This window comes from Bemisia tabaci, chromosome 1 (genome assembly GCF_918797505.1).
Source record: "Bemisia tabaci chromosome 1, PGI_BMITA_v3".
NCBI lineage: Eukaryota > Metazoa > Arthropoda > Insecta > Hemiptera > Aleyrodidae > Bemisia > Bemisia tabaci.
The window spans coordinates 62861051-62886372 of NC_092793.1; the positions used below are offsets into that span (position 1 = coordinate 62861051).

The window sequence follows — 25322 nt, forward strand, 5'->3', positions numbered from 1 at the left end:
TAGGGCGCTCGTTTGGGCATGTGATCACTGGCCCGTTTCCTCGGTAACTGACCCTCGTAACCTCCTCCAACTAGTTTTTTTTTTATTTTCTTATATTTTTTATTCATGCCTACGTGATGCAACTCACGCAACGCATGGTCCTCGGATACCTGCGCTGGCTTTAGCACGGACTATTTTGATGACGTAAAGAGGCAATAGACCATTGGGCACGATCTATGCTATACATACAGATCAACGCTTTTTCGTTTGTTTTCTGCTGATTTAATGGCGTATACTCCGTTACAAATCTACAGCCACATCCGGAGTGTGCCGGATTCAAGCCTTATATTCTTTTGGTATTAAGTAATCAGGGCCGCGAGCGGAATCTGTTTCTGTAGATCATCTTGTCAATCCCGTGAAAATGTGTTGCAACCACCGGATTTTGAACCCGGGCTCTGACTAACGGGCCAACCGGGCTGAAAAGTCAACAATGTCAGGTTAATGAACTGCAATAAAAAAGTTAACTTTTGGAACACTATCAACACCTCGCTTTAAATTTCAAAACGGGCAATTACTAATGTGGACCATGGTATACAAATTTCCGATTATACAGGGTGTCCCAAAAGTCCGGATCCCCCCTGATAACTTTTGAACGGTTAGAGATAGAAAAAGGAAACTATGGGAATATTTCTATCTCAAAGGGGACATCGTCTTTTAGGGGGATCAAAATGTTTGCCACTCCCTCCGGGGGTGGGGGGGGGGGGCAACTTTTTTTTCAAATAGTAACCCCTCCCTATCTTGTGATACATCATTAGAAAGAACATAAAATACTGAGAATTCTGGCGCAAACCGCAGATCAATATCTTAATTTTTGACCGAGTTATGATTGGTCAAAGGTCACATTCGCCCTTTTTTCAAAAAATCATCACTCCGGTTTAAATTATCGTGGAGAAAAAAATAAGACGGAAAAATGTAGCAATAGTCAGGGGGCATACGTATTTCCGTGTGCAGGTTCGTGAAGGCATATTATGTCATACATCAATCTCTTCGTTTTGATGTCTATAGAAAAAGAAAATTGATGACGGCCATCACAAATTTCATGCAAGCCCCCACCAAATTCAAGATGGCGGCCAAGATGGCGATTTTGGAGTTGGAAAAGTTTGAAGTTTCCAAATACGCCGTGTCAGGTGTCGATTCCTATGTATTTTGGATCGTAGAATCCGGATTTTCTGTCGAAAGCTGACCTTGAGGTCATTTCCAGGCCAAAATCCAAGATGGCGGCCAAAAATACCACTCAGGGGTTCTAATTTGCCCATACGGGTGTATATGCATAGTGAGTATCAATTATTTGATTTTCAGGGTCTTAGAGTCCGAAAATGAGGTCCATTTTTAGCTGTGGCTCTCTGGAAACCCTAAAATCAAATATGGCGCCCAAAATGGCCACCGGTTTTACGGCTGAAACACCAATTTAGCGCAGCTGATAAACAATACGTTCAAAATTAAGTTTTATAGGTCAAGGAGTGCGAAAAGGAGATCAAATGTTTACTCCTGTAAAATTTTAAGCCTCCGAATCGAAAATGGGTGCCGACATGGTTGCCAGTTAGAGGCGCAGACCGGTACATGACAATTGATATTACCCACTCAGCATAGAACCTTAATACAATCTTAGTATAATATTGCACATCTTACACATTAACATTGCAGCCATATTATATCCATCTTAGTAAGAATGAGGTAAGATTGCGTCAATGTTGATGTGCTACTGCCAGGGACTTGCCTGAACATTGCAACAACATTGTTAGTAAGGTTGAAGTAACATTACAATAATCTTACATAATATTGATATGCCCCCGTCAACATTGTTATCAGGTTGACACTTCTTGACATCTCCTTGATTGCCGGTCTATCAAGGTTACATCAATGTTGATATTGTCAGTCTTATCCTGACAATACTGATTTAACATTCCATCCATATTAGTAACATTACATCAACATATGTCAGCAAATAACAACATTGCTATCAGATATTATGCTGGGTGGTAAGGGATTTGCCCAAGGGGTTTCAATAAGAGCCGTTTTTGGCCGAAAATTTCTTAATTCTACGATTTTTTGCTCATTAGAAGTCTAAATTTTCCGGAACGTATCATGATTTGATCATTTACGGTCTATTTGGGGGTCTAATACTGGCCTGAACATGAGTGTGAAGGTCGGTTTTAGCGAAAAATGCGGGCTTCTTGGCATTCGACGCGCTGTTTCAAAACGATCCAATCATTTGAAGAGTAAACTTTCCCTCACGTATGTTCATTACGGATGTGAGATAGTCATTTTTATCAATTTTCGATGATGGCAAACCTTGCGCTCATACTTAAAAAGAACTTTTTAGAATTTTTTTGTTTTTCATCATAATTTAGAATGGCATAAAAAGGGCGACTCATCTAAAGTGGAAATTGATTTCTTCGCGGAAAATGTACGGAGCTGGTTAAAACCTTCTTCCAAAATACTTTTTGAATTAACCCCCCCCCCCAAAAAAAAAAAAAAAAAAAAAAAAAAAAACAGTGTTGCCATATTTCATTGCCTAAAACAGGGTTGCCACGGTCAGGGAATTCAGGGAAAAACTGGAAAAGTCAGGGGAAAAAAAGTGCTCTGGAAAACCTGGAAAAGTCAGGGAATCTGACCAAAAACAGCTAAAAGTGAGGGAAAAATTGACAATTTTCACGAGTCGCTTAGAATCTTTGTTTTTTCGGTTTTGAACGCAATATAAATTGCGATGAAGTGGCTTATCTCGCGATGCATTCAAGAGTTAAATTATGCAGCCGTATTTGGTCGCCAACGCAACAAGCAATGCAAATTGGAATGCTCTCTTCCCCCCAGCCTGCCTAACTTGCTCTGTCGGCGTAGTCGTGAAATTAAAGTCCGCATGTCGCCAACCCAACCGTCCGCGTCTGATCTCGGTTCGTACGATTTGTGAGTTTCAATGACCAATTAACCCCCCGCCCCCCCAAAAAAAAAAAAAAATTAGCAAAAAAAAACAAAAGAAAAGATCATGAATGTGTAGCAGCCTAAGAAAGCAGAATATTTGAATAGCGCGATCTAATTTCTAATAAACTTTGTTCGCTCTCCCACGTGGCTCACAATCAGTTTTTTTTTTTTTTTTGTGTGTGTTCGGTGTTCGACAAACTTGATTTTATCTGGCCGCCATCCGCCATCTCGTTTTCTTCTAACCTCTAATCTCTTTACATTGTCTGTTGATTCATGGTTTTCACGCGAAGTAAAGTTTTCCGTGTATTTTCCTCCTCCTTTCATTTGTAATTTTTGAGTTCTAGTTATTTTCTGAATAAAACCTTTTGAAAAATAATTTTCAGTTTTTTTTTCTTCAAAGTTATGATTCGTTCATAGGATTCGAAGCCCTGGTACCAAATGCCTTTTTCTTTTTTGTCAAAATTGTTCAAGTATCTATCTATTATCAAAGTGGTTGGAGTTTGTTCTTTCTTCAAGAATTTTGCCCAGTTTTTGTGTGCATTTTTGAAATTTGAACTACTACCGATGACAAACCACTAACCGTTTAATTTTCTTCTTTAAAGTAATTCGAGTGTCTAGTATTATTGCAAACGCAAAGCATCAAAGTTCTTGAAAAAATAAACCATTTAAAGCTCACTTTAAAAATAGGTGTTTGAAAAATCCTGGGAAGGGAGAGATAAATAGAGAAACGAACACCAGGGATGACCCCTTTTTTTAGAGTGTTTCCTCAATAGAACAATCGTTCAAAAGTTTTCATTTCTAAAACAATTATTGGGTTGCTCAAGAAAGTCAAAAGCATCAAAATTAAAAGAAAAAGTTAACAACCCTTTTTGTATATCCAAATGTTCTACAATTAATTTCTGACTCCTTAGCTTAAGCGCGTTTCAAATGAGACGTTATATTAGTGCGATGGTAGCTAGCAAGTTGTAAATTTGGCTGTGCGATCATGGCGCGCGTTGTCAAAGGTCAGGAAATTTCTCAATTTTTCGTCAGGGAAATCCCTCGTAAAACTGATCACCTAAAAAATAGGTGACATCGCCAAAAAAATAAAAGACATCGCCTAAAAGGTAGGTGACATCACCTAGAAGGTAGGTGACATCACCCAGAAGGTAGGTAACATCACCTAGAAGGTAGGTGATGTCACCTAGAAGGTAGGTGGCATCGCCTAGACGGTAGGTGACATCACCTAGAAGACAGGTGACGTCACCTAGAAGGTAGGTCACATCGCCTGGAAGGTAGGTGACATCACCTGGAAGCTAGGTGACATCACACAGGTCGCATTTGAGTTTCAGGATTAAGTGAGGAAAAATTAAATATTAACTAGCTAATTATTGGATAATTTCATGGGTAGATAATAGAACATTTGCTTTGTGCTAAACATTTTTATATCTGCAGTGGAAAAATTTATAAGAATAAATATGTGTAAAAAAAGGAAATTTAGAACATTAAGTAAAATAAAAACAAGAATGAAGTAAAAATAAAATAGATTAAAGACATGAAATGTCGTAAAAAAATATCCGTCAGAAGGGGACGTTAGAAAATGAAAAAAGTGAAAAAACAAAATAAAGTGAAAAATAAAATGCAGTCTGAAAATGAAACATAGTAAATAAAATAAAATAAAACAAAGTAAAGAAAAAAAGTAATATAAAACATCGTGAAAAAATAAAAAATTAAAAAATAAATTAAATTAAAAAAATAAAATTTAGTAAACAAATAAAGTAGGGAATATGAAAAAATAGAGTGAAATAATAAAGTAGAGTAAAATGAATAAAAAAGAATATAAAATGAAATAAAGGTAAACATGAAAAAATAGGTAAAGAATAAAATGAAGTAAAGTAATAAACTGAAATGAATTAAAGTAAAAAACGAACAAATCAATAAAAACTGGTTGAGATATCCTGGCTGTACAGTGCACGTTTAATTCGAAGCTAAATGCAGGTTTTTCGTCACTGTTTTCAGGCGGCCGGCATAGCTTAGTAGGGAAGGTCTTTGTTCAGTGTTCGGGAGGTCCCAGATTCAATCCTCGGAGAAGGCAAAAAATTCCAGATCTAAATTCCAACGAAAGTGCCTAACAGTTTCACGAGGGACGCCATTTTTCACAGTTTTTGAAATAATCCCCGTACACAACCCATTTTGGAGTTTTTTTTTTTCACGGCCCCACAATGCTAGGTGACATCACCTATAATTTTAGGTGACATCGCCTGTTCCGAAAATCGCCTCACCTAAGTTGGTGAGGCGATGTCACCTATATTTTTTGGTGATCAGTTTTACCAGGGGAACCTGGAAAAGTCAGGGAAAATCATTTCCAAATGTTTGTGGCAACCCTGCTAAAATCACAGAAAACCGAGTAATAATAAGCGGCCTCCAGACCCGTGACTGGAGTCACGGGTCTGGAGGCCGCTAAAATATCTATAACCACGAAAAAATGGTGGTAGGGTAGCAAGACATGCCATAAAAAAAAAAAAAAAAAAAAAAAAAAAAAAAAATGATAAACTCGATAGAAAAATGAGTTGAAGGGAGAGGGTGATGGAGGCAGAATAATGAGCTGGGGGAGGGGGAGGAGGTAGAATAAATGCTGGCAAAAAAATTAGAACTAACCCAGTAATGATTTATTTAAAAAAAAAAATGAAAAAAAAAAATTGAAATAAAACATCAGCTGATAGCAAACAAAGATTACCAAGGAAACCAAGGAATGGCACTTTCATAAGACAGATTAGTGGATAACAGCGTAAGTAGGGCACTTGCGTTAATTACCGTTTGTAAGTAAACGGTCATTGCGATTTGACCAAAAATCTATACAGTTCTTTATTAGACCAAAATGGACAAAATTACAAAATTTGAATAGGCTAACGTAAATCTAACGATAGTTATCGTGAACGAAAGAATTGACGACATAGATCCGGTAACTATTATAGGTGGGATTTGGAGACTGTTCTTCGTCTAGCTCATTCAGCAAAGTTCAAAATCCCCGATTTTTCATACTGTATACGGTCAGATTACTAGTGATGATATACATATTTTCATCCATTATTATTTTATTCATTAAACGTGTCTATCGAAAGAGACTCCCTTCGCGGCGCGGCATTGTCACATATCATCAGAAAAATCCGAGTTGGCCCAGGATAATTTGAGCCATTTTTTCGGATTATGCGCATGGAATAAATATGTAAGACTTAAAATGCAGTATTTAGGGATGCAAGTAGATCATATATTGTGCAGGTATGAAGATCTTGCGTTTGTAGACGACCCATTATCTTACGAATTTTAGACATGATATTTGCGCATGAAGATACAACTTTGAAACAAAGATGAGAATTCTACTATCATCGCGCAGAGAATGTTGTAGTTATCCAAAACTAAAAATCCATTCTTGACGAATTCGATATGAATTCTTGACATGACATTTGCGCACGAAGATGCGACTGTGAAACATTGACCGCGATCTGAGGTCCGAGTAAAAAATAAGCCATGTATCAGAATTACGAGTTCTCATTGCTGATCTTTTACCAACTTTGCCAACTCCTGCCTCCCTGAAGACCTTCAGCCCGGATTCCTGTCAAGTCTGGTTCCACTTTTTTATTTATACCAATAAAAGACGCGACGTGGATTAAAATGGAAAAAAATAAAAATCAAATGATCAAATTTAATCACCTTAGATTTCGTTTTTTTTTAAACTTTTCCCGAGATTTAAGGCCTTGAAAACGCAACGTTGAACTAATTTTGAATTTTCCGTGGTGATGTTGAGGCAAAGTTAGGGGAAATTCACTCATTTTGTAGGAACATCGTATGACCTTTGAACTGACATATTTGGGGGTTCCCCCCCCCTTAATATTAGTTTGAGGTTATTTTTCTGCTTTTTACTTAAAAGTGTTTACAATTTGCTACACTTTCCCGTTTTATTTTTTTCTCAACGACAATTTGAACCGGAGTTATGATTTTATGAAAATAGGTCGAATTTGACCTTTGACGTATCATAACTCGGTCAAAAATTGAGATATTGATCTGCGGTTTGCGCCAAAATTCTCGGTATTTTATGTTATTTCTAATGATCTATCACAAGATAGGGAGGGGTTACTATTTGAAAAAAAAGTTGGGGGGCCCCCGGCCTCGCCTACCCCCCCCCTCAAAAATTTTGACCCTCATAAAAGATGGTCCCCTTTGTATAGCATGATATCACGGACAAAAGTCAAACTTTTATATAGATCGTTTTCGATAAAGGTTCGATGTATCGTTTGGTTCAAAACAATGGAACATAACCTCAAAGAAAACTTTCAGGATTTCAGTCGGAAAAGCTGAAAATGAGAAAATGTCCAACTATTTCACCTTGCGATGCTATTTAGTACTCATGAGAATAAAAAATCTATCAGAAAAACCCCGTTTCCTCAGATTACTCGATTGAGTTTTGAGGCTATGTTTACATGTTGAACACATCGATACAATCTCACCTATTTGATATATCGAAAACGATCTATTCAACTTTTTTTTTTATAATGGTGTGAAATGTTAATATTTCCTCGCAGTTTTTTAACGCAAATGTCTTCTTTTTTTAGCAAAGCTCCATATTTTTATGAAAGAATCTAAGGGAAAACATAGTTGAACCAATTTTGTTTGATCTTTTTATTTTCATATTCATATGATGAAGCTGATGTTTTTTTTTTTTAACATACTGATGAGTGGTGATAGAAAGCGGCGGGAAATTCAAATTATGCGGAATACTTACTGAGCATTTGGGTGAGGTCAAATGATGTCCGTTTGTTTCGTTCCGTTTCCTTCCTCTCCCCCCCCCCAAAACGTCTCCTACCAAGCACCAGATCCCAATTTTTAATTTATCTGACGTTTCCAAACCCATCCAAAATTCATACCGATGGGTGATTTTTGCGTCTTACCCTTCTGCCATTCCCCTTGAAAGGAGTCGACGTTTCTCTTTACGCTGTCCCCCCTCACGCATCCTGAAAGCATCCGACGTTGCCAAATTAATTCGAAATTATCCTTAATTGTTCATTTTTCGAGTTTTACCCTCCTCTGATGAGCGAGTCGTGGACGGTTAAAGTTTAACGCACCCCCCCTCCCTGTCTCTCTATCAGCACCTCCCTTTCACGCAGCACCATACCTGGTCTGCACTCATACGATGTTGCCAGATTCTTGAAATATTTGCCTCAATTTTATTAAATTTTTAAAAATTAAAGGCTAATGGAGATGTTGCATGTGTGAGGAATTTGCGATTTGATTGTTGATTCCTACGTAAAAGTTCGCGAGAAACACGATGTGGCCACTGGTTTTCTCTGAAATTAACTCCCAAGCTCAAAGAAAGCTCTCAAGTTGAGGCCAAAATGGAGGGGATATCCCGCCCTACTGCACTGGTCATACTCCCACATACTGTACATACTCTCTGCACTGGTCAGACTGGAAGGATCTCCCCTGGAACACCCTTGGACTGGACTCACTCTCTCACTTTGGACATCGGATTTGGATCTGTATGAAGAATGAAGAATTGTGCCCAGCTTTAGTCAAGGATCAAGGCCTCTGCAAGTAATCAAGAAGGCGCAGTTCCGGCTTAGTAGCGGAGGCTCCTTGCCCGCTCGAAGAACGAAGACTGTGATCACTCCAGGCAGCTCAAATCTAGGACCAACCCACTCAGCATGATATCTTAAAGCAATGTTGTTATTTGCTGACATATATTGATGTAATGTCACTAATATGGATGAAATGTTAAATCAGTATTGTCAGGATAAGACTGACAATATCAACATTGATGTAACCTTGATAGACCGGCAATCAAGGAGAAGTCAAGAAGTGTCAACCTGATAACAATGTTGACAGGGGCATATCAATATTATGTAAGATTATTGTAATGTTACTTCAACCTTACTATCAATGTTGTTGCAATGTTCAGGCAAGTCCCTGGCAGTAGCACATCAACATTGATGCAATCTTACCTCATTCTTACTGAGATGGATATAATATGGCTGCAATGTTGATGTGTAAGATGTGCAATATTATACTAAGATTGTAATAAGGTTCTATGCTGAGTGGGGAGGTCACTGCGATTCATTAAGAAGACGCAGTTTTGGCTCAGTAGCGAAGGCTCCTTGCTCGCTTGAAGAATGAAAAGTCGGTGTACACTCTTTGGATTACGCTTTGGATTACCAACTCTTACAATTTTCCTCACCAGTCCAACGGAGCAGTGAATGAGAGCAAGTCAAAAGTGGACTTGAAAATTGTCAAATTGTATGACTCGTAGCTCAGTACGCTACCAATCAATGCATAATTTATATTTGTTTTCTTTTTCAGCATTAGCAACTTGTATGTTTTTTCCTCTGGATTTTTGTGCACAAACTTAGCTCATTCACTCTTAAACTCTCTACTTTCCTTTTTCTGTCCTTTCCATTTTTTCAAGTCCTTTAATTAAATATTATCCTAGCGTACGTTTAATTCACGCTAGCTTGCGAGCATACGTGGCTATCCCGCACACTTATAACTTGCGGGGGTTTGGCTGCGGAGCTGTTAGGGGAGGGGGGGGGGTCTCAAAAATACCCGATTGTTAAAACAATAACGTTTGCGACTATGAAAGAGCCTTATGCAAAAACGGCCAAATCCCCCGTAGCTCCGATTGCTTCCATTTTTTAGTATGCTGTTTTACCATAACAAAGGGCCCCGTTTCTGATAATTTCAAGTCCAAAAAAAATTTTCCCGCGCTTTGGCGGCGTTGCCAAGTTGCAACCTTAAAAATTCGATAACTTTTGAAACAGTTGAATGATTGATCTGCGGTTTGCGCTAAAATTCTTTAAAAATTATGAACTTTTGTTTTATGTATGATTTTTGGATGAAACGTAACATTAAACTTATGATTCACCTCTTTTTTTGGATTTTTGATCCGTCGAATTTTACATGTTCGTAAATACCCAAAAAAGCCATTTTTTGATTTTAAAAAAAAATATGTCCAATCAATTTCTCGTCTGATTCCACATCTATCGATATGTCATACTTGGCGGGGAGACGATTGGTATAGAAGTTAAGACCATTTTTATACGCGGGTTTCGACGCGCCGTACCCATTACGCACCGTTACATAGCCGTCCTGGGCTCCTCGCCGCGTGGCCTAGCGACTGGTTCATCGACTTTATGCAACTTTTTAGTTTTAACTGACTTACTCAAGAGATAATTTGTAATAATAAAGTTTATGTGCCCTGTGATTTGTTGTTCTAACCCATCGTTAATAGCCAGTTCTAAGTGTTGCCAGAGACCATCCAGGCAAACGAATAATTTAGAATAAGTAGAAAATGGAATGTTGATTTCAGCCAAGTGTTTTATGGTTGACAAGAGTTTAAAGACGATTAGGTATTTCCAATGTTTGAAATTCAAACAAAATGATATAAAATAATCTTACAAAAAAAAAGTGAAATGTAGGATAAAGTACCTCAAGATTAAGCTAATTAAAACAAGTGAAAATAAAACTATGCTAGTTTTTTAATATGATTTAAAAATGGTAAGGAATTTAAAGTAAACGTCACCTATTGGGATGAATTCCTACATTCGTCGTCAGAATCATCCTTGGATGGGTCCTCTAAGCGAGGTTTGATCTAGTGATAGTGCCAATTCAAATATTCTGCCAGTGCCTTGAATCCTGCATAACGGCTGAAACCTAGGTACCATATGATGACGATCGCGTGTTCACGGTGCCCAATTGTTCTGGCTCCATTCATGCACGTACCTACATAGCAGGTGGCCACCGATGACATTGTTTGTTTATTAAGATCAATTAATATAAACTCATTGTAGATCTTTAGCGATTTGTGTCTTGTCAATAACCTGCATTTCAAAAAAACTGGATCAACAACATGTATTGCATGATCCAAAAAGTTTGGTTGGTAGCTGTCCTTGCTTTGAAATTAATCTTTGCCGCAAGCAAAAATATCTGCTGTGTAAGATCTTGCGAGATGTAAGTGGTATGATCCACAAAATTGTTTAATATCTTCCGCAGTCCACAGCTGAAGTTGCTGAAAGTTGGTCTCCTCCAATCTTCTACAGTTTTTACTTTTTCGAATTAGGCCCTTAGTCTCCACGATTTTTTGAATCAGATTTGGCTCGTTAATTTTTGCCATGCCACATGTCCAATGCCACAGTTGCACTGTCCTCGTTACTGTAATTCCTACGAAAATAAGCGTTGTGTATGGCGGCTGTTACTCGTAGATCCGTAAACAAAGATTTTCTTGTAAGATTATTTTATATCATTTTGTTTGAATTTCAAACATTGGAAATACCTAATCGTCTTTAAACTCTTGTCAACCATAAAACACTTGGCTGAAATCAACATTCCATTTTCTACTTATTCTAAATTATTCGTTTGCCTGGATGGTCTCTGGCAACACTTAGAACTGGCTATTAACGATGGGTTAGAACAACAAATCACAGGGCACATAAACTTTATTATTACAAATTATCTCTTGAGTAAGTCAGTTAAAACTAAAAAGTTGCATAAAGTCGATGAACCAGTCGCTAGGCCACGCGGCGAGGAGCCCAGGACGGCTATGTAACGGTGCGTAATGGGTACGGCGCGTCGAAACCCGCGTATAAAAATGGTCTTAACTTCTATACCAATCGTCTCCCCGCCAAGTATGACATATCGATAGATGTGGAATCAGACGAGAAATTGATTGGACATATTTTTTTTAAAATCAAAAAATGGCTTTTTTGGGTATTTACGAACATGTAAAATTCGACGGATCAAAAATCCAAAAAAAGAGGTGAATCATAAGTTTAATGTTACGTTTCATCCAAAAATCATACATAAAACAAAAGTTCATAATTTTTAAAGAATTTTAGCGCAAACCGCAGATCAATCATTCAACTGTTTCAAAAGTTATCGAATTTTTAAGGTTGCAACTTGGCAACGCCGCCAAAGCGCGGGAAAATTTTTTTTTGACTTGAAATTATCAGAAACGGGGCCCTTTGTTATGGTAAAACAGCATACTAAAAAATGGAAGCAATCGGAGCTACGGGGGATTTGGCCATTTTTGCATAAGGCTCTTTTTTAAGGTTTTTATGACCCCAGTACGTCTGTCTTTTCTGTTTCAGAGCCTCAAAATCCACGCTCTCCAACAAAAAACAGTGATACTTAATCGCGATATCGTGAATATGGCGATTGCTCTGCACTACAGCGCTGAAACTGCCAGCAAGATACACCTTGGGAAAAATATGACATTATTCGAGCTTGAATATGAGAGCCTGTATGCACACGAACTTCCTCAACATTTTGGTACACCTTGATATGTTACATATTTATTGTTCGTTCACATCTCATTTGCCTCGAATCAAGCACAGTACAAAGTACCTAGATATCCTTACTAGCGTGTGAATCGATTACAATCCTGAATAACTCATTAGTCACGGCTGCCTCCATTCATCGGCGGAACCAGACATATATCATCCCCGCGGGGGGGGGGGGGGGGGGGGGGGGGGGGGGGCTGTTAAAAAAATTATCGGGGAAAAGCAGGGAAAATAATACCCAGTTAGCATTTTATCTTCGGATAATAAATCCCTGAAAAATCCCACGCCTCCGCATCATTTAAAAATATTTTATGCCGTGGCATGTTTCAGACATGAAAGGAATTCTCAGCCATTATGCAAACTTCCGCACCGCGGTCATTCCCAAGCTGTCTCCCATCTAAGTACTAAGTACGCCCGACGTTATATATATTGGGCAAAGCAGAGGAAAAGGAAAATAAGTCCACATATACCACAAAAGAAGAGAAGTCTAACAATATTTTGGGCAGTTCTCAAAATCAACATTAGTGTTCTGCTACTTTGGTAGCTTTGGGTCACCTGTACACTCTCATGGGAGCACACGGGTCACATGTCGGCTCCCAGGGGAGCGCACTGGTCACGTCACACGTAGCTCCCAGGGGAGCTCGCGGGCTCCCCTGTCCATTCCCCAAGGGAGCACATGTGATGTCGTGTCATTTCCTTGGGAGCACATGTGATGTCGTGTCATTCCCCTGGGAGCGCATACGATCACATGCTATTCCCTGAGAGCGCATGTAATCACATGTCGTTCCCGTGGGAGCGCATGTGATAACATGCCATTCCCAGGTGAAAGAGGGTTATGCAAAACGGCCAAAAAGTGATCTGGCGGGGATTGTATGAAACTTTGTGGGATGATTGTGTAGGTCATTTTTGGCCTACATCTGACTGCTTTGATGCGAAAACCGCAGGGAATTTGCGTCGTCATTTTTTGAAGTTATAACATTCAAATATGCCTAATTTTCGCAAAAAAACAATTACAGCGCTCGTACTTATCAAAAAACGCAGAAAATTACGTTCTATCAACCTATGATGAAGAAATTTCAATTTGCATCCTCTGTTGCCACGTTCGGGCCATTTTTTTAATATTCATAATTATTAAAAATCACGTTACCGCTTGAAAGAGTGTTTACAGTTGGTGAGGATTGAATAAAAACCTGTCGAAATTATTGTTCGTTCGATTCCGCACCCTTTGATTTTTTATACTCTCCTGAGAGGCTTAGGGAATCCGAGTCATAGCTATTTATAAATCCGGCAACACGCCCGACACCCAATTTTTGCGCTCGTTTGTGTCCGTTTCGCGACTCTGTGTTGAAGCAAAATGCCTAATCCAAACAAAATTTGAAAAGTCAGTTCGTGTTTTGCGCTTTTTTGAAAGTTTCACATGATTTTTAGGAATTCAAGTAGCGGCGGTGTTACCGGTTTTCAATGAAAACCACCGCTGCGTAGTAGACGCTGTAGTTGGAATTGTCGATTTATCGAGTCTATAGTTTCTTCTATCTCACTGCAACGGTAGTGGTGCCCGACAATAACGAGTTGTCGATATTGTACCGAGATCAAGATCAATGGATCTAGGACCCTTGCCAAAACTACTCATCAGACCGCTTGGGTGATTCGGTATAGCTTTCAATTTCGATGTCTCGTTATTGTCGGGCACCACTACCGTTGTACCACCAGTACCAGTACCGAGTATTACTTTAAATTAAGATCGCAGCGGTGGTTTTCATTGAAAACCGGCAACACTGTCGCTACTTGAATTCCTAAAAATCATGTGAAACTTTCAAAAAAGCGCAAAACATGAACTGACTTATCGAATTTCGTTCGGTTTAGGCATTTTGCTTCAACACGAAGTCACGAAACGTACATGAACGAGCGTAAAAATCGGGTGTCGGGTGTGTTGCCGGATTTTTAAATCGCTGTAACTCGGATTCCCTAAACCTCTCATGAAAGTATAACATATCAATGGATGCGGTACCAAACGAACAATAATTTCGATAGGTTTTTATTCAATCCTCACCAACTGCAAACACTCTCTTAGGCGGTAACGTGATTTTTAATAATTATGAAAATTAAAAAAAAATGGCCCGAACGTGGCAAAAGTGGACTCAAATTACAATTTCTTCGTCCTAAGTTGATAGAGCGTAATTTTCTGCGTTTTTGGGTGTAAATACGAGCGCTGTAATCGCTCTTTTGCGAAAGTTACGCATATTTGAATGTTATGACTTCAAAAAATGACGACGCCAATTCCCTGCGGTTTTCGCCTTAAAGCAGCCAGACGTAGGCCCAAATCTCCTGACTCTGTCTGGCGAGATACTGACGTGCTAAGTACATACAGAAAGCCCTTAAACTTGGAAAATTCAGAAAATTTCGGACCGTCTGTACCTTATCACATGATAAATGCTCGGAGGATTTTGGGCTGTCAAATTCGGATCTCTGATGGTCGAATACTTACGAAAAAATCTTTTTCCTGGACCACTACGTCTGTTTAGCGATATTTAATTTTAGGGAGGAGGACCCTGTTCTCTACCTTTAAGGGTCAATATTTTGAGCAGGGTTTGTTCAATTTTGGATTAATTGGTATTCTTTTTGAGGTGAATTTTCCTCTACTTTCTAAATTTGATATGGAATAATTTCAATATATGAAGGGATTTCCAATTCGTAAAGTGAATAGGTACCCGCCTTTAACATTTCCGATGGGGGCCGTGACGGTTTTAGGACCATGAAATTTGGATTCCTCGGAGGTGATTCCCTTTCCGATTCCGCCAGTATCTGACTTCACCCGACCCAAAATAACCTAGGAAAGCCCGGCACGGGTGCTCTGAATCACCCTGTGTATTTATTTTGCGTTTTAGTAGGACCGTTTTTTGTGTGTATATGAGGTAAATTAAGTTTTCTCATGAGCCCTTTCACTGATCCTCAATAACTTAGACTTCAACTAAACTGTAATTGGGAGCATGAATGATACGTACTTTTCACTGATTTGAATTATCAATTTCTGTTCGAAGGTCTTGATATAGGCCACCTTTTATAACGGATGACCTTCGTATACATAATTCAAAATATTCTCTAAAAAAATTTGCTACTGTCTCAAGTTCGGAAAAGTTTCAATTTTTCTATGATAAAGTTCATTGTGATTGCTACCCTCAAAATAAAATGATCAGATTAACTGTGTTAAGTTAAACAGTTTTCAAAGGGATATTTTAGTTCTATTACTTACTCTACTACTACCCCAGTATGCTTAACGAAACCTTTGAACCCGAGATTCTAGGATCTCTAGGATTTTATTAAAGTTTTTCTGTAAATCTATTTATTAAATTACGGTTGTTTCAGGGATGACACCCGGATTGAATAAGTTCAAGCCGACGGAAACAAGTGATGTTCTAATGTGGGATTTTTTGGCTCGTTCCTTGTATTCTGACTCGAGTATAAATCCTCGCAAGAAAATCCACTCAGCTTTAAGAGAGGGCCTCGAAGACGTTATCAGAGAAGTAGATTCCTCCTCAATTTTTGGAAATAAATAAAGACTTTAAACGTAGGGTAGGTTGGGGTCAATCCGCCACTTTTTTGCCTCATGATTTTTCCTAATCCCCTATTTGATGGATAAACCTCTTTCAATATTAAGAACCTTTGGAACTTTGACTGAGTACAAAAAAAATCAGATACCTACTTCAGTGCATCTCCCCCCTTATTTTGAATTTAAAAAAGAAAAAAAAAATGGCGGATTGGCCCGACGTAGGTCACCGTGATCTTGAAGTAAAGAACAAAAAAATTCGACGAAATGTACCCAAAAACGATTTGCAGGGGGTAAATGCGTGGTACGTGTGGACTTAAAATCGTGAAAAATCAAAATCATGGCTCATCCTATACTCCAGATATTGTAATTTGAAATTTTCTCATACCTAAAAGCAAGTTTCCCACTGCTTTTCATCAATTCTCTCAAAGTTTAGTACAACTGCTCGTCTGAAACATGCCGATAGTAGAGTGAATTCTTTTTTAAATATACGTGATTTAGATGTCCAGGAAGAGGGAAGCAACGTTAATGAAATTCAGAATTTCCCGGCACACACCTCCAATCCCCATGTCCCCTCATTCAAAAAGGCGGCCATAATTGCCGCCGCAGGTATGAATAAATCATCAGGTACCATGAAACAACACCGAGTGAGATATCGATTCCTATGTGTTGTATCCAGGGTGGTAGGTAGCTGAAAAACAGAGCCGTGACGAGACTATCAACAAACAAAAAGGGGGAAAATGGGGGACGCGTGGGGTCGTAGGCCATCGCATGGACGGTGGTACAACCCATGAGCTGAGAACAGAAGAAAAGATGGAGTTTGATGGCTTTGTGGTCAGCCGGCCACCACAACTCGAGGGTTTCCAGCGATCTGGAAAACCTGAAAAATTCACGGGAAAAAATGGTCTGGAAAACCTGGAAAAGTCAGGGAATTTGCCCAAAAAGTCTGAAATTTTTTCAAGTATCGAGGGGAAATAAAAAATTAATAAATAAACAAATAAAAATGAAAGAATTAAAATTGAAATTGCAATTCCTTCGTTGTATTTTGAATTTTCCGTCAACTCATCCTCTTTATCGGCATTCGGAACGAATCGGAACTACTCGGAAGTGTTCGGTGGCTCCTCCTACAGATCAGCCATAATAATGGGGGAGCTTCGTGCGACCGGTCGCGTCTAATGAAACAAGAGATTCCTGGACAATAGGCTCTTTAAAAAAAATATATATACATTTCTCAGTTTCTTAAGAATAGTTCTTAATAGTATGCAGAACGAAGACTGCAGGTTGGATTATTTTTTAAAAGAATCTGTTCAGTGCTCTCTTCCTTAGCATAGCAGCAATACCATGATGGGATTTATTTTTTAAAACCAACACTACTATGAGTAAATGAAACACTTTGAAAAATCATTTGCTTTCATCGATGCATGTATCGCTTAAGAAGGCGTTTATATTTCGCCAATTTTTTTCCCCCAACATACCGGGTATTTCCGACCACTCGTCCACTATCTTTTTCTCGAAAACTGCGGAAAATTGGGCTTCGGGACCAAAATTCGATGCTGTAAGCGGCCAAATTATTCAAATTTCAAAATCTAGAAGTCTCCTGAGAGGAGAGGTTAATACCTTTTTTATTGATGTACCATATGACCCCTGCTGCTCCAAAATTTTTGGGGCCACGATCCCCCCAAAATTTTGGGGCCTTGGAGGGCCGTAAGTTGAAAATTTCAAATAGCAAGGGTATGTTTTGATTTCAGTTTTGGATTCTACGCAAAAAGGTACGTAGAATTGAAATGGCGCATGGCCTGTTTGCTTCAAATTTTTTTGTCCCTTATTTTCTCCAAGAACACACGGCTTCTTACGGGCAAATGGGGCTCTTCAGTAATTTGGAGCAAACAGGCCGTGCGCCATATCAATTCTACGTAACTTTTCGCGTAGAATCCATATCAGAGGTCAAAACATACCCTTGCCATTCGAAATTTTCGACTTATCTATGGCCCTCCAAAGCCCCAAAATTTCTTGGGGGGGGGGGGGGTGGTCGCGTCGTAGCCCCAAAAAGTTTGGAGCAGCAGGGGTCATATGGCACATCAATAAAAAGGTATTAACCTCTCCTTTCAGGAGACTTTTAGATTTTGAAATTTGAATAATTTGGCCGCTTACAGCATCGAATTGAAAATTGTCCCGAAAATGCCCCATAACTCCAAAAAATGGGGGCTTGGGGAAAAATTTCAAAGATTTAAATGTACTTATTTTTTGCCGTAGATTCCAAATCCAGTCAAAACATACCCTTCCCATTTGAAAATCGCGCGAAATTTGGGAGCACCCCCCCCTAAACCCCCAAGGGGCCATTTTGGGGGGCTGAAAGTATTTGCATTCTATTCTTTGGGGTGGATTTGCCCTATGAAAGTTTTGGTACCGAAGCCCAATTTTCCGCCGTTTTCGAGAAAAAGATAGTGAACGGGTGGTCTGAAACACCCGGTATTTTCCCTTTTTTTGTGATTTCATTCGTGTTATGATACTATCTTAGCCTAGTTCTTATAAAAAAAAGCTAAACCAGATCAAAAATTGGTAAAAAAAGAGGAGTTTTTACAACAATCGAAAAATGCGCGCGCGCGCTGTCTCTTTTAAGGCAAATTATTTACCCTTCCATACAGTGCATTTGATAGGTGGTGTGATTTAACTAAGACCTTGTCTCCTTGTTTAGAGTGGAAAATTGAGTTAGGTTTGATTTTTTGGCTCTCTTAAAGGGCATTCTTGGCTAGGTTTTCTTGGACCAGTGTAATTTTCTCCTGGGCACTAAGTTGGGTAGTAGGCGGAAAGGAAAGACAGCTCTGAAGGAAATTCGAGGGAGGAGAGCCACTGAAGATCTCAATAGGGGTGAAATTGGTGCTCTTGCTAACACTATTATTGAGGCGATTTTCAAAATAAGAAATAGAACACCGCTCAACATGGATTCTGTCCTTCGAACCAAACCAATCTTTTCGATACCTGGGTGATATAGAAGTCCGAACATGCCCACAATAACTTCAGGAAAATTGGCTGGTGCTCAGGGCGCCGCCATTTTGAATTTTTCAAAATTGGGAAAACCCACGATCAGTTTTTTTGAAATATCTCCTCAACGGTTAATCTTACGAAAATCACAAAGAAAAAACATCAGAAAGGACATAAAATTCTCTACCGAAATCATCCTCCCTTTCCTTTCATAGCTTAATTTTTTGGTCGTTAAATTAACGTTATCGTCAAAAATTAGCTTAAAAAAGGCGCATTGTTGCTGAGTTTTGGAGAAACTTTGGTTCATACCTCCAGCTACGATTATCTGAGAAAAAGCTGTCAAACTGTATTTAAAAAGAGCGTAAAATTTACTTTTAGAAAACATGCATTTGTCAAAAGTTTCAAAGCTTGGCTCAATCCTGTGAAATAGCTGTTTACTAGCTCCGCCCTTAAAATGTGATTTTTTCGACCATTTCCCTTAGAATCAAGAGAAAGAGAGAAAAAACCCTAAAAACGTGACCCAAACTGTGTGAAAAGGTGGCAAAATAGGAATGAGTCCACTTTTTTTCTAAGACAACGCCAAAAAGTTCCAAAATTTTGAGCTCTAATGAGATCCAGTACAAAACTTGCCGTCTTGCCAAGACGTCGGATGAGCGAACGGAGCGGTTGCCCCAGGCGCTGATGAGAGGGGGGGGGGGTGTCGAAAGGGAAAAAGGACGGGGGGAAACGAGAATGAGAAAAAAAATTCTCTCTTAAAATTCAAAATTTTCTGGAGAGGCCCCTGAGCAACCTTCTCGCGGGGGGGGGGGGGGGGGGGTGTGTGTTACGGGAGCCGACAACATCCTTGCCTAAAAGTTTACGCACGGTCCTGCAGGTGCAGTACGAAACTTTTACTTCGATGTCATCTTGGATTTTGCGGGATGTTAAGTTGGGCTCACTGACGAGTTTGATCTATAGCTACGAGGTCTATAAAAAAGACCGAAAATATTTTTTTTATGTGTGTGTGAGGGCGCGCGCGCGTGGGTGTGTGTGTGTGTGTCTCTCTCAGAAAAAAACATAATTTTGGATACATATTCTTCAAGACTTATCATTTGTATACCATTTTTATCATTACATCATTAATTCATATTTACTTTAATTACGTATGTGTGTACCGAGACTCGCCGGAATTGCCAACAGGTATATCATCGGCCGGGACAGTGGCTGTTCTTCTGTTATTACTATTATTGTATTTGTTTCTTTTAACATCTAAGATTTTCTTTATATATTCCCTTATACACATCCATTTTGCGTTACTATACTAATCATTTCTTGTATTATATTACCTGGTGTTAAGTTGCTATCTAGCTCGGCTTCAATCTTCATTTTATCGTTTATAAACCTGGAACATTCAAAAAAGGTATGTTTCGGCGTTTCTCGATAAACCGTGCAGAATTTACAGAGATCATTATCAACTAGCTTAAATCTATGCAGGTAAGATCCGAACGCCCCATGACCCGTAAGGAACTGCGTCAAGAAGAAGTCCAGATATCCGTGTTCTCTATCAAGGCAAACCTCTAGATCCGGGATGAGGCGCTTGCACCGAACATCGGTACGGCTATCTCTCCAACGGGCACACCATCTATTGACTATATCGTCATTAATTTCTAAAAAGTCCTCTTCCTTTCTCGATCTCCTTTGTTTCTTTTCTAATAACAGGCTCGTCGGGGGGGGGGGGGGGGGGGGGGGTGCTAGAAAAGATATCAAGACAATTCGCCGACGCAGTCCACCCAAAATTATAGATCTCTTGCCGTGACCTCAACTTAATATTCTAATGCTAATTGCCTGAGCTAAACGCTCTTCTCCCTCGGTTATGTACTACCGTACTGGTTATACCCATTACAGCTCAAAATTTGTGACTCCAATTGACAATTTTGGAACTTTTTGGCGTTGTTTTAGAAAAAAAAGTGGACTCATTCCTGTTTTGCCACCTTTTCACACAGTTTGGGTCACGTTTTTAGGGTTTTTTCTCTTTTTCTCTTGATTCTAAGGGAAATGGTCGAAAAAATCACATTTTAAGGGCGGAGCTAGTAAACTGCTGTTTCACAGGATTAAGCAAAGCTTTGAAACTTTTGACATATGCACGTTTTCTAGAAGTAAAGGACCCTACAACAAAACGGCCAAATCGGCCTAAACACGGAATCGTACGATTTTCTCAGGGATGATAGAGGATCTTCCCAGACACCCAAAACTGGTCATATTTTTTGCCTAACCCCCAGGGAAAAGGGGGGAGAGGGGGTCAAAGTCAAAGCTTTTAAATTAGCATAACTTCTCAACGGTTTGTCGTAGAAAGATGATCTTGGTGTCAAAATTTCCAGAAAAATGAGAGCTTTCAGAATATATGTATGAAATTAATTAAATTTTAAAATTTGACCCACTTTTAGGGCATTTTACAAGGTCCCTCTTTCGTAAATTTTCGTTTTTTGAGATTTTCGGTTGTTCGGTTCGCACGGATCAAAACAAAAACAATTTCAAATAAAAGTAGAGCGTTTAAGCTTTAAAAGAAGCCCAAGATGATCTTTGGGAAATGATTAGAAGCGGAGTTATGAGTCTTCAAAGTTGACGCGGCGCGCGGGAACCTTGTATGTTCCGAGTCTCAAGGTCACCTGCGCGCCCCGGATTTCCTGCAGGTTGCAAGTTTTTGTGTTTTTATGCTTCTGTAGGTCATTTTTAATGTAAATCATTCAATGAAGATAGAATAATCGAATTTTTTTAATTTTACGGGAGGAGCGAGAGGGGGCTTAGAGTATCAACCATTATGTCCATCATACCTCATTTTTTTTTTTTTTTTGTTTTGTTTAAACGGAAGTGAAAATCTGCTTTCTCCCGCACTGGATTGAGGGGGAACCAGATCCGTGGATCCAGTGCCCCCAGATCCGGCGGGCCCCGGGGAGGTTTTCCAGACCCGCTCCCGGGAGACCAGATACCAATCGCGGCCCAGACCGAGTGTAACGTCCCGGGCACCGCTGCCCGGAGACCTCGGCCTGGGAGTGTGAATGGTTATGTGGGTTTGGCCTATGACGGTGGGCGCGCCAAACACTAACAACACTCCCCTTGAGTTGCATCCGCACTACGCATCCCCTTTTGTCCGAGTTGAATTCCCACCCAACGGTCAACCTGCGGTCATTACCTCGTCAGGCGAGAGGGCCCCCCGCAACAATGTCCAGCCGGGCCCCCATCCTCATAGGAGTACCCCGATGCCTCCGGAGTACCTAACCCCCGCCAGGAGGGATTTAAACCTCCCAGCAGCTCTAAGGATGGGAATCCGTACCCCTAGGGGTATCATACCTCTTCAAACATTTGCTGACGATGACGATTCTGCTCTTATAATTTAGAGGAAACCATGGACCCTCAGTTCAAATATACGTATGATCCATACAGAACTGAACCATTTAGAAATTATAACCCATTGATGCCAAATTTTTGGGGTACCCCTAATTTTAAAATTTTTTAATTGAGCTATAAGCTACAGCGCTTGACGGAACTCACTTGGTAAAACCAAATAGTTTCTCGTTGAAGCAGACGAGCTTTGAGCTTCAAAACAAGTCTCAGTTATTCTTAAGGGGGCTATTTGAAACGCAGTTAAAATTTTTTGACGTTAATGTGGTGTGCCTCGCCGAAGGCCCATTGTGTAAAATTAAAAAAATTCGATTATTCTATCTTCATTGAATGATTTACATTAAAAATGACCTACAGAAGCATAAAAACACAAAAACTTGCAACCTGCAGGAAATCCGGGGCGCGCAGGTGACCTTGAGACTCGGAACATACAAGGTTCCCGCGCGCCGCGTCAACTTTGAAGACTCATAACTCCGCTTCTAATCATTTCCCAAAGATCATCTTGGGCTTCTTTTAAAGCTTAAACGCTCTACTTTTATTTGAAATTGTTTTTGTTTTGATCCGTGCGAACCGAACAACCGAAAATCTCAAAAAACGAAAATTTACGAAAGGGGGACCTTGTAAAATGCCCTAAAAGTGGGTCAAATTTTAAAATTTAATTAATTTCATACATATATTCTGAAAGCTCTCATTTTTCTGGAAATTTTGACACCAAGATCATCTTTCTACGACAAACCGTTGAGAAGTTATGCTAATTTAAAAGCTTTGACTTTGACCCCCTCTCCCCCCTTTTCCCTGGGGGTTAGGCAAAAAATATGACCAGTTTTGAGTGTCTGGGAAGACCCTCTATCATCCTTGAGAAAATCGTACGATTCCGTGTTTAGGCCGATTTGGCCGTTTTGTTGTAGGGTCCTTTTACGCTCTTTTTAAATACAGCTTGACAGCTTTTTCTCAGATAATCGTGGCTGGAGATATGAACCAAAGTTTCTCCAAAACTCAGCAAAAATGCGCCTTTTTTAAGCTAATTAAAAAAATTAAGCTATGAAAGGAAAGGGAGGGTGATTTCGGTAGAAAATTTTAGTCCTTTCTGCTGTTTTATTTTCTTTGTGATTTTCGTAAGATTAACCGTTGAGGAGATATTTCAAAAAAACTGATCGTGGGTTTTCCCAATTTTGAAAAATTCAAAATGGCGGCGCCCTGAGCACCAGCCAATTTTCCTGAAGTTATTGTGCGCATGTTCGGACTTCTATATCACCTAGAAATCGAAAAAAATTGGTTTGGTCCGAAAGACAAACCAAAACCCGAAATTTGTTGTGCGGTGTAATTAACTCAGTTTCCTCACCTCGTGCAGCCATCTGGGAAGGATGGGATTCCCGAAATTATGCCTTTGTTTCGCTTCCCTCTGCACGGGCTCACGGGAGATGACGGGGACTAGCCTTCCGCCGCACAGACCTAGCCTTCCGCCGCACGGACCTGCACAAGGCTGACTTCCACTAGGGTATGGTCTTGGTGGCAGTATACTCTAAAAAAGTCTCCTAGCTTCTTCATCACTGATTCTGCTAAATCGCTCTGGGGATGGTAAGGTGAAATATGCCTGGACTTAATCAAATGGGATTTAAGGGTTGAGTCCTACATTTTTGACTTGAAGCAAGGGCGATGATCGGAAATTACTTGTTCTGGTTTACCTAAAATTTCTACAAAGGACCCCGCACACCTCTTATGGGAAGCTGCACCACGACCGATTGCCTTCTGACTTATGTTTTTCGATTCTCCTCAAGATGCTGATCAAAAGTTATAATTGCGCCAACTTTCTACGATGCACCGTTTTCGCAAAAAACCGAAGAGAAGATTCAATTATTCGGCGACTATGAATAAAAAAGAACAAAGCATTTGAGAACAGGCCTGATGTAAATAAGGAATAAACGTAGTGCGTGTCCGTCTTCTTATTTGTACCTGCCGACTCAGAGGCTATCTCTCTCCCGCACTCGCCCGGTAGACGTTCCGACTTTCCTGTTCTTATGCTCCTCAAGAATCTGATTTGGATGGTCGAGCAAAACGGCGAGCGGAATCCGAGATAAGACTGCCGCTCAGTGCGGGAGTTCCCCTGATTTGTTCACTCGAGTACTGAAATGAGGAATCTTTCTGGCTTTTTATCGCCGAATAATTGAATCTTCTCTTAGGTTTTTTGCGAAAACGGTGCATCGTAGAAAGTTGGCGCAATTATAACTTTTGATCAGCATCTTGAGGAGAATCGAAAAACATAAGTCAGAAGGCAATCGGTCGTGGTGCAGCGCCCCATAAGAGGTGTGCGGGGTCCTTTTGAAATGAAGTTTCTAGTTACTACAGGTCCTGAGGCCTTTCTCAGAGGTATTAATACAACAAATTTTGAATATACATCATATGCAACCAAGACATATTGATAAAGACCAAAAACTCTCGGCAATGGGCCGTAAAAATCTACTGCTAGCAGCTCAAGAGGAGGGGAGGCTAAAACTGGAATTGGATCTGGAACAAGTTTCTTATTTACTTAGTGGTTTACTTTGCAGGCAATCCAGACAAGACGTGACAAATAAATTGACCTTTCGCCGCATTTTTGGAAAAATTACTGAGTCCTTCAAGTAATGGTGGACCCTTTTTGTACCTAAGTGGTCCAAATATTCATGAGTCAAACGAATCAACTCTAGTTCAAGATTGGCAGGGCAACATAATAAAATTTTAGTCGAGCGTGGTTTCCGAAAAAATAGACATTTATCATCACTTAGAAAGTACAGTTTTGTTGTCACAGGATCACCTGCTTCCAGACCGTTGAGTATTTTGGCACAGAATGGGTCTTTTGCAGTAAATTCAGAAATTTTTTGGAGCAATTTAGAGGGCAGATCAGGGCTATACATTTTTGTCAAGTATACATTAATTTCGTTGGATTCAGGTTGGAGCTGATCGAACTCAGGAGGAAATCGCGAAAGAGTACCTGCTGCATCATTATTAATTCCTTTTACATGACTGATTTCAAGATTGTATTCTTGTAAGAATAGAGAACAGCGGGTGAATCTCTCTGAGATGAGTGTTGCCTGATGGAAAAAAGTAAGGGCTTGATGGTCACTCTCAACAAATATTTGGTGTATACATATGCTAGGTTTGCTTAAAAATTGAGGAAG

General features: G+C 39.7%; 1 protein-coding gene across 1 annotated transcript in view; it reads left to right on the forward strand.

The window, feature by feature from the left end:
- The window catches only part of Chsy (Chondroitin sulfate synthase), a 165691-nt gene that overhangs the window by 85141 nt on the left and 55228 nt on the right, over positions 1-25322 (forward strand). The window contains exons 3-4 of the mRNA XM_072305088.1: positions 12072-12252; positions 15627-15784. Of these exons, the coding sequence (XP_072161189.1) occupies positions 12072-12252; positions 15627-15784 (339 nt within the window). The remainder of the gene's footprint in view (positions 1-12071; positions 12253-15626; positions 15785-25322) is intronic.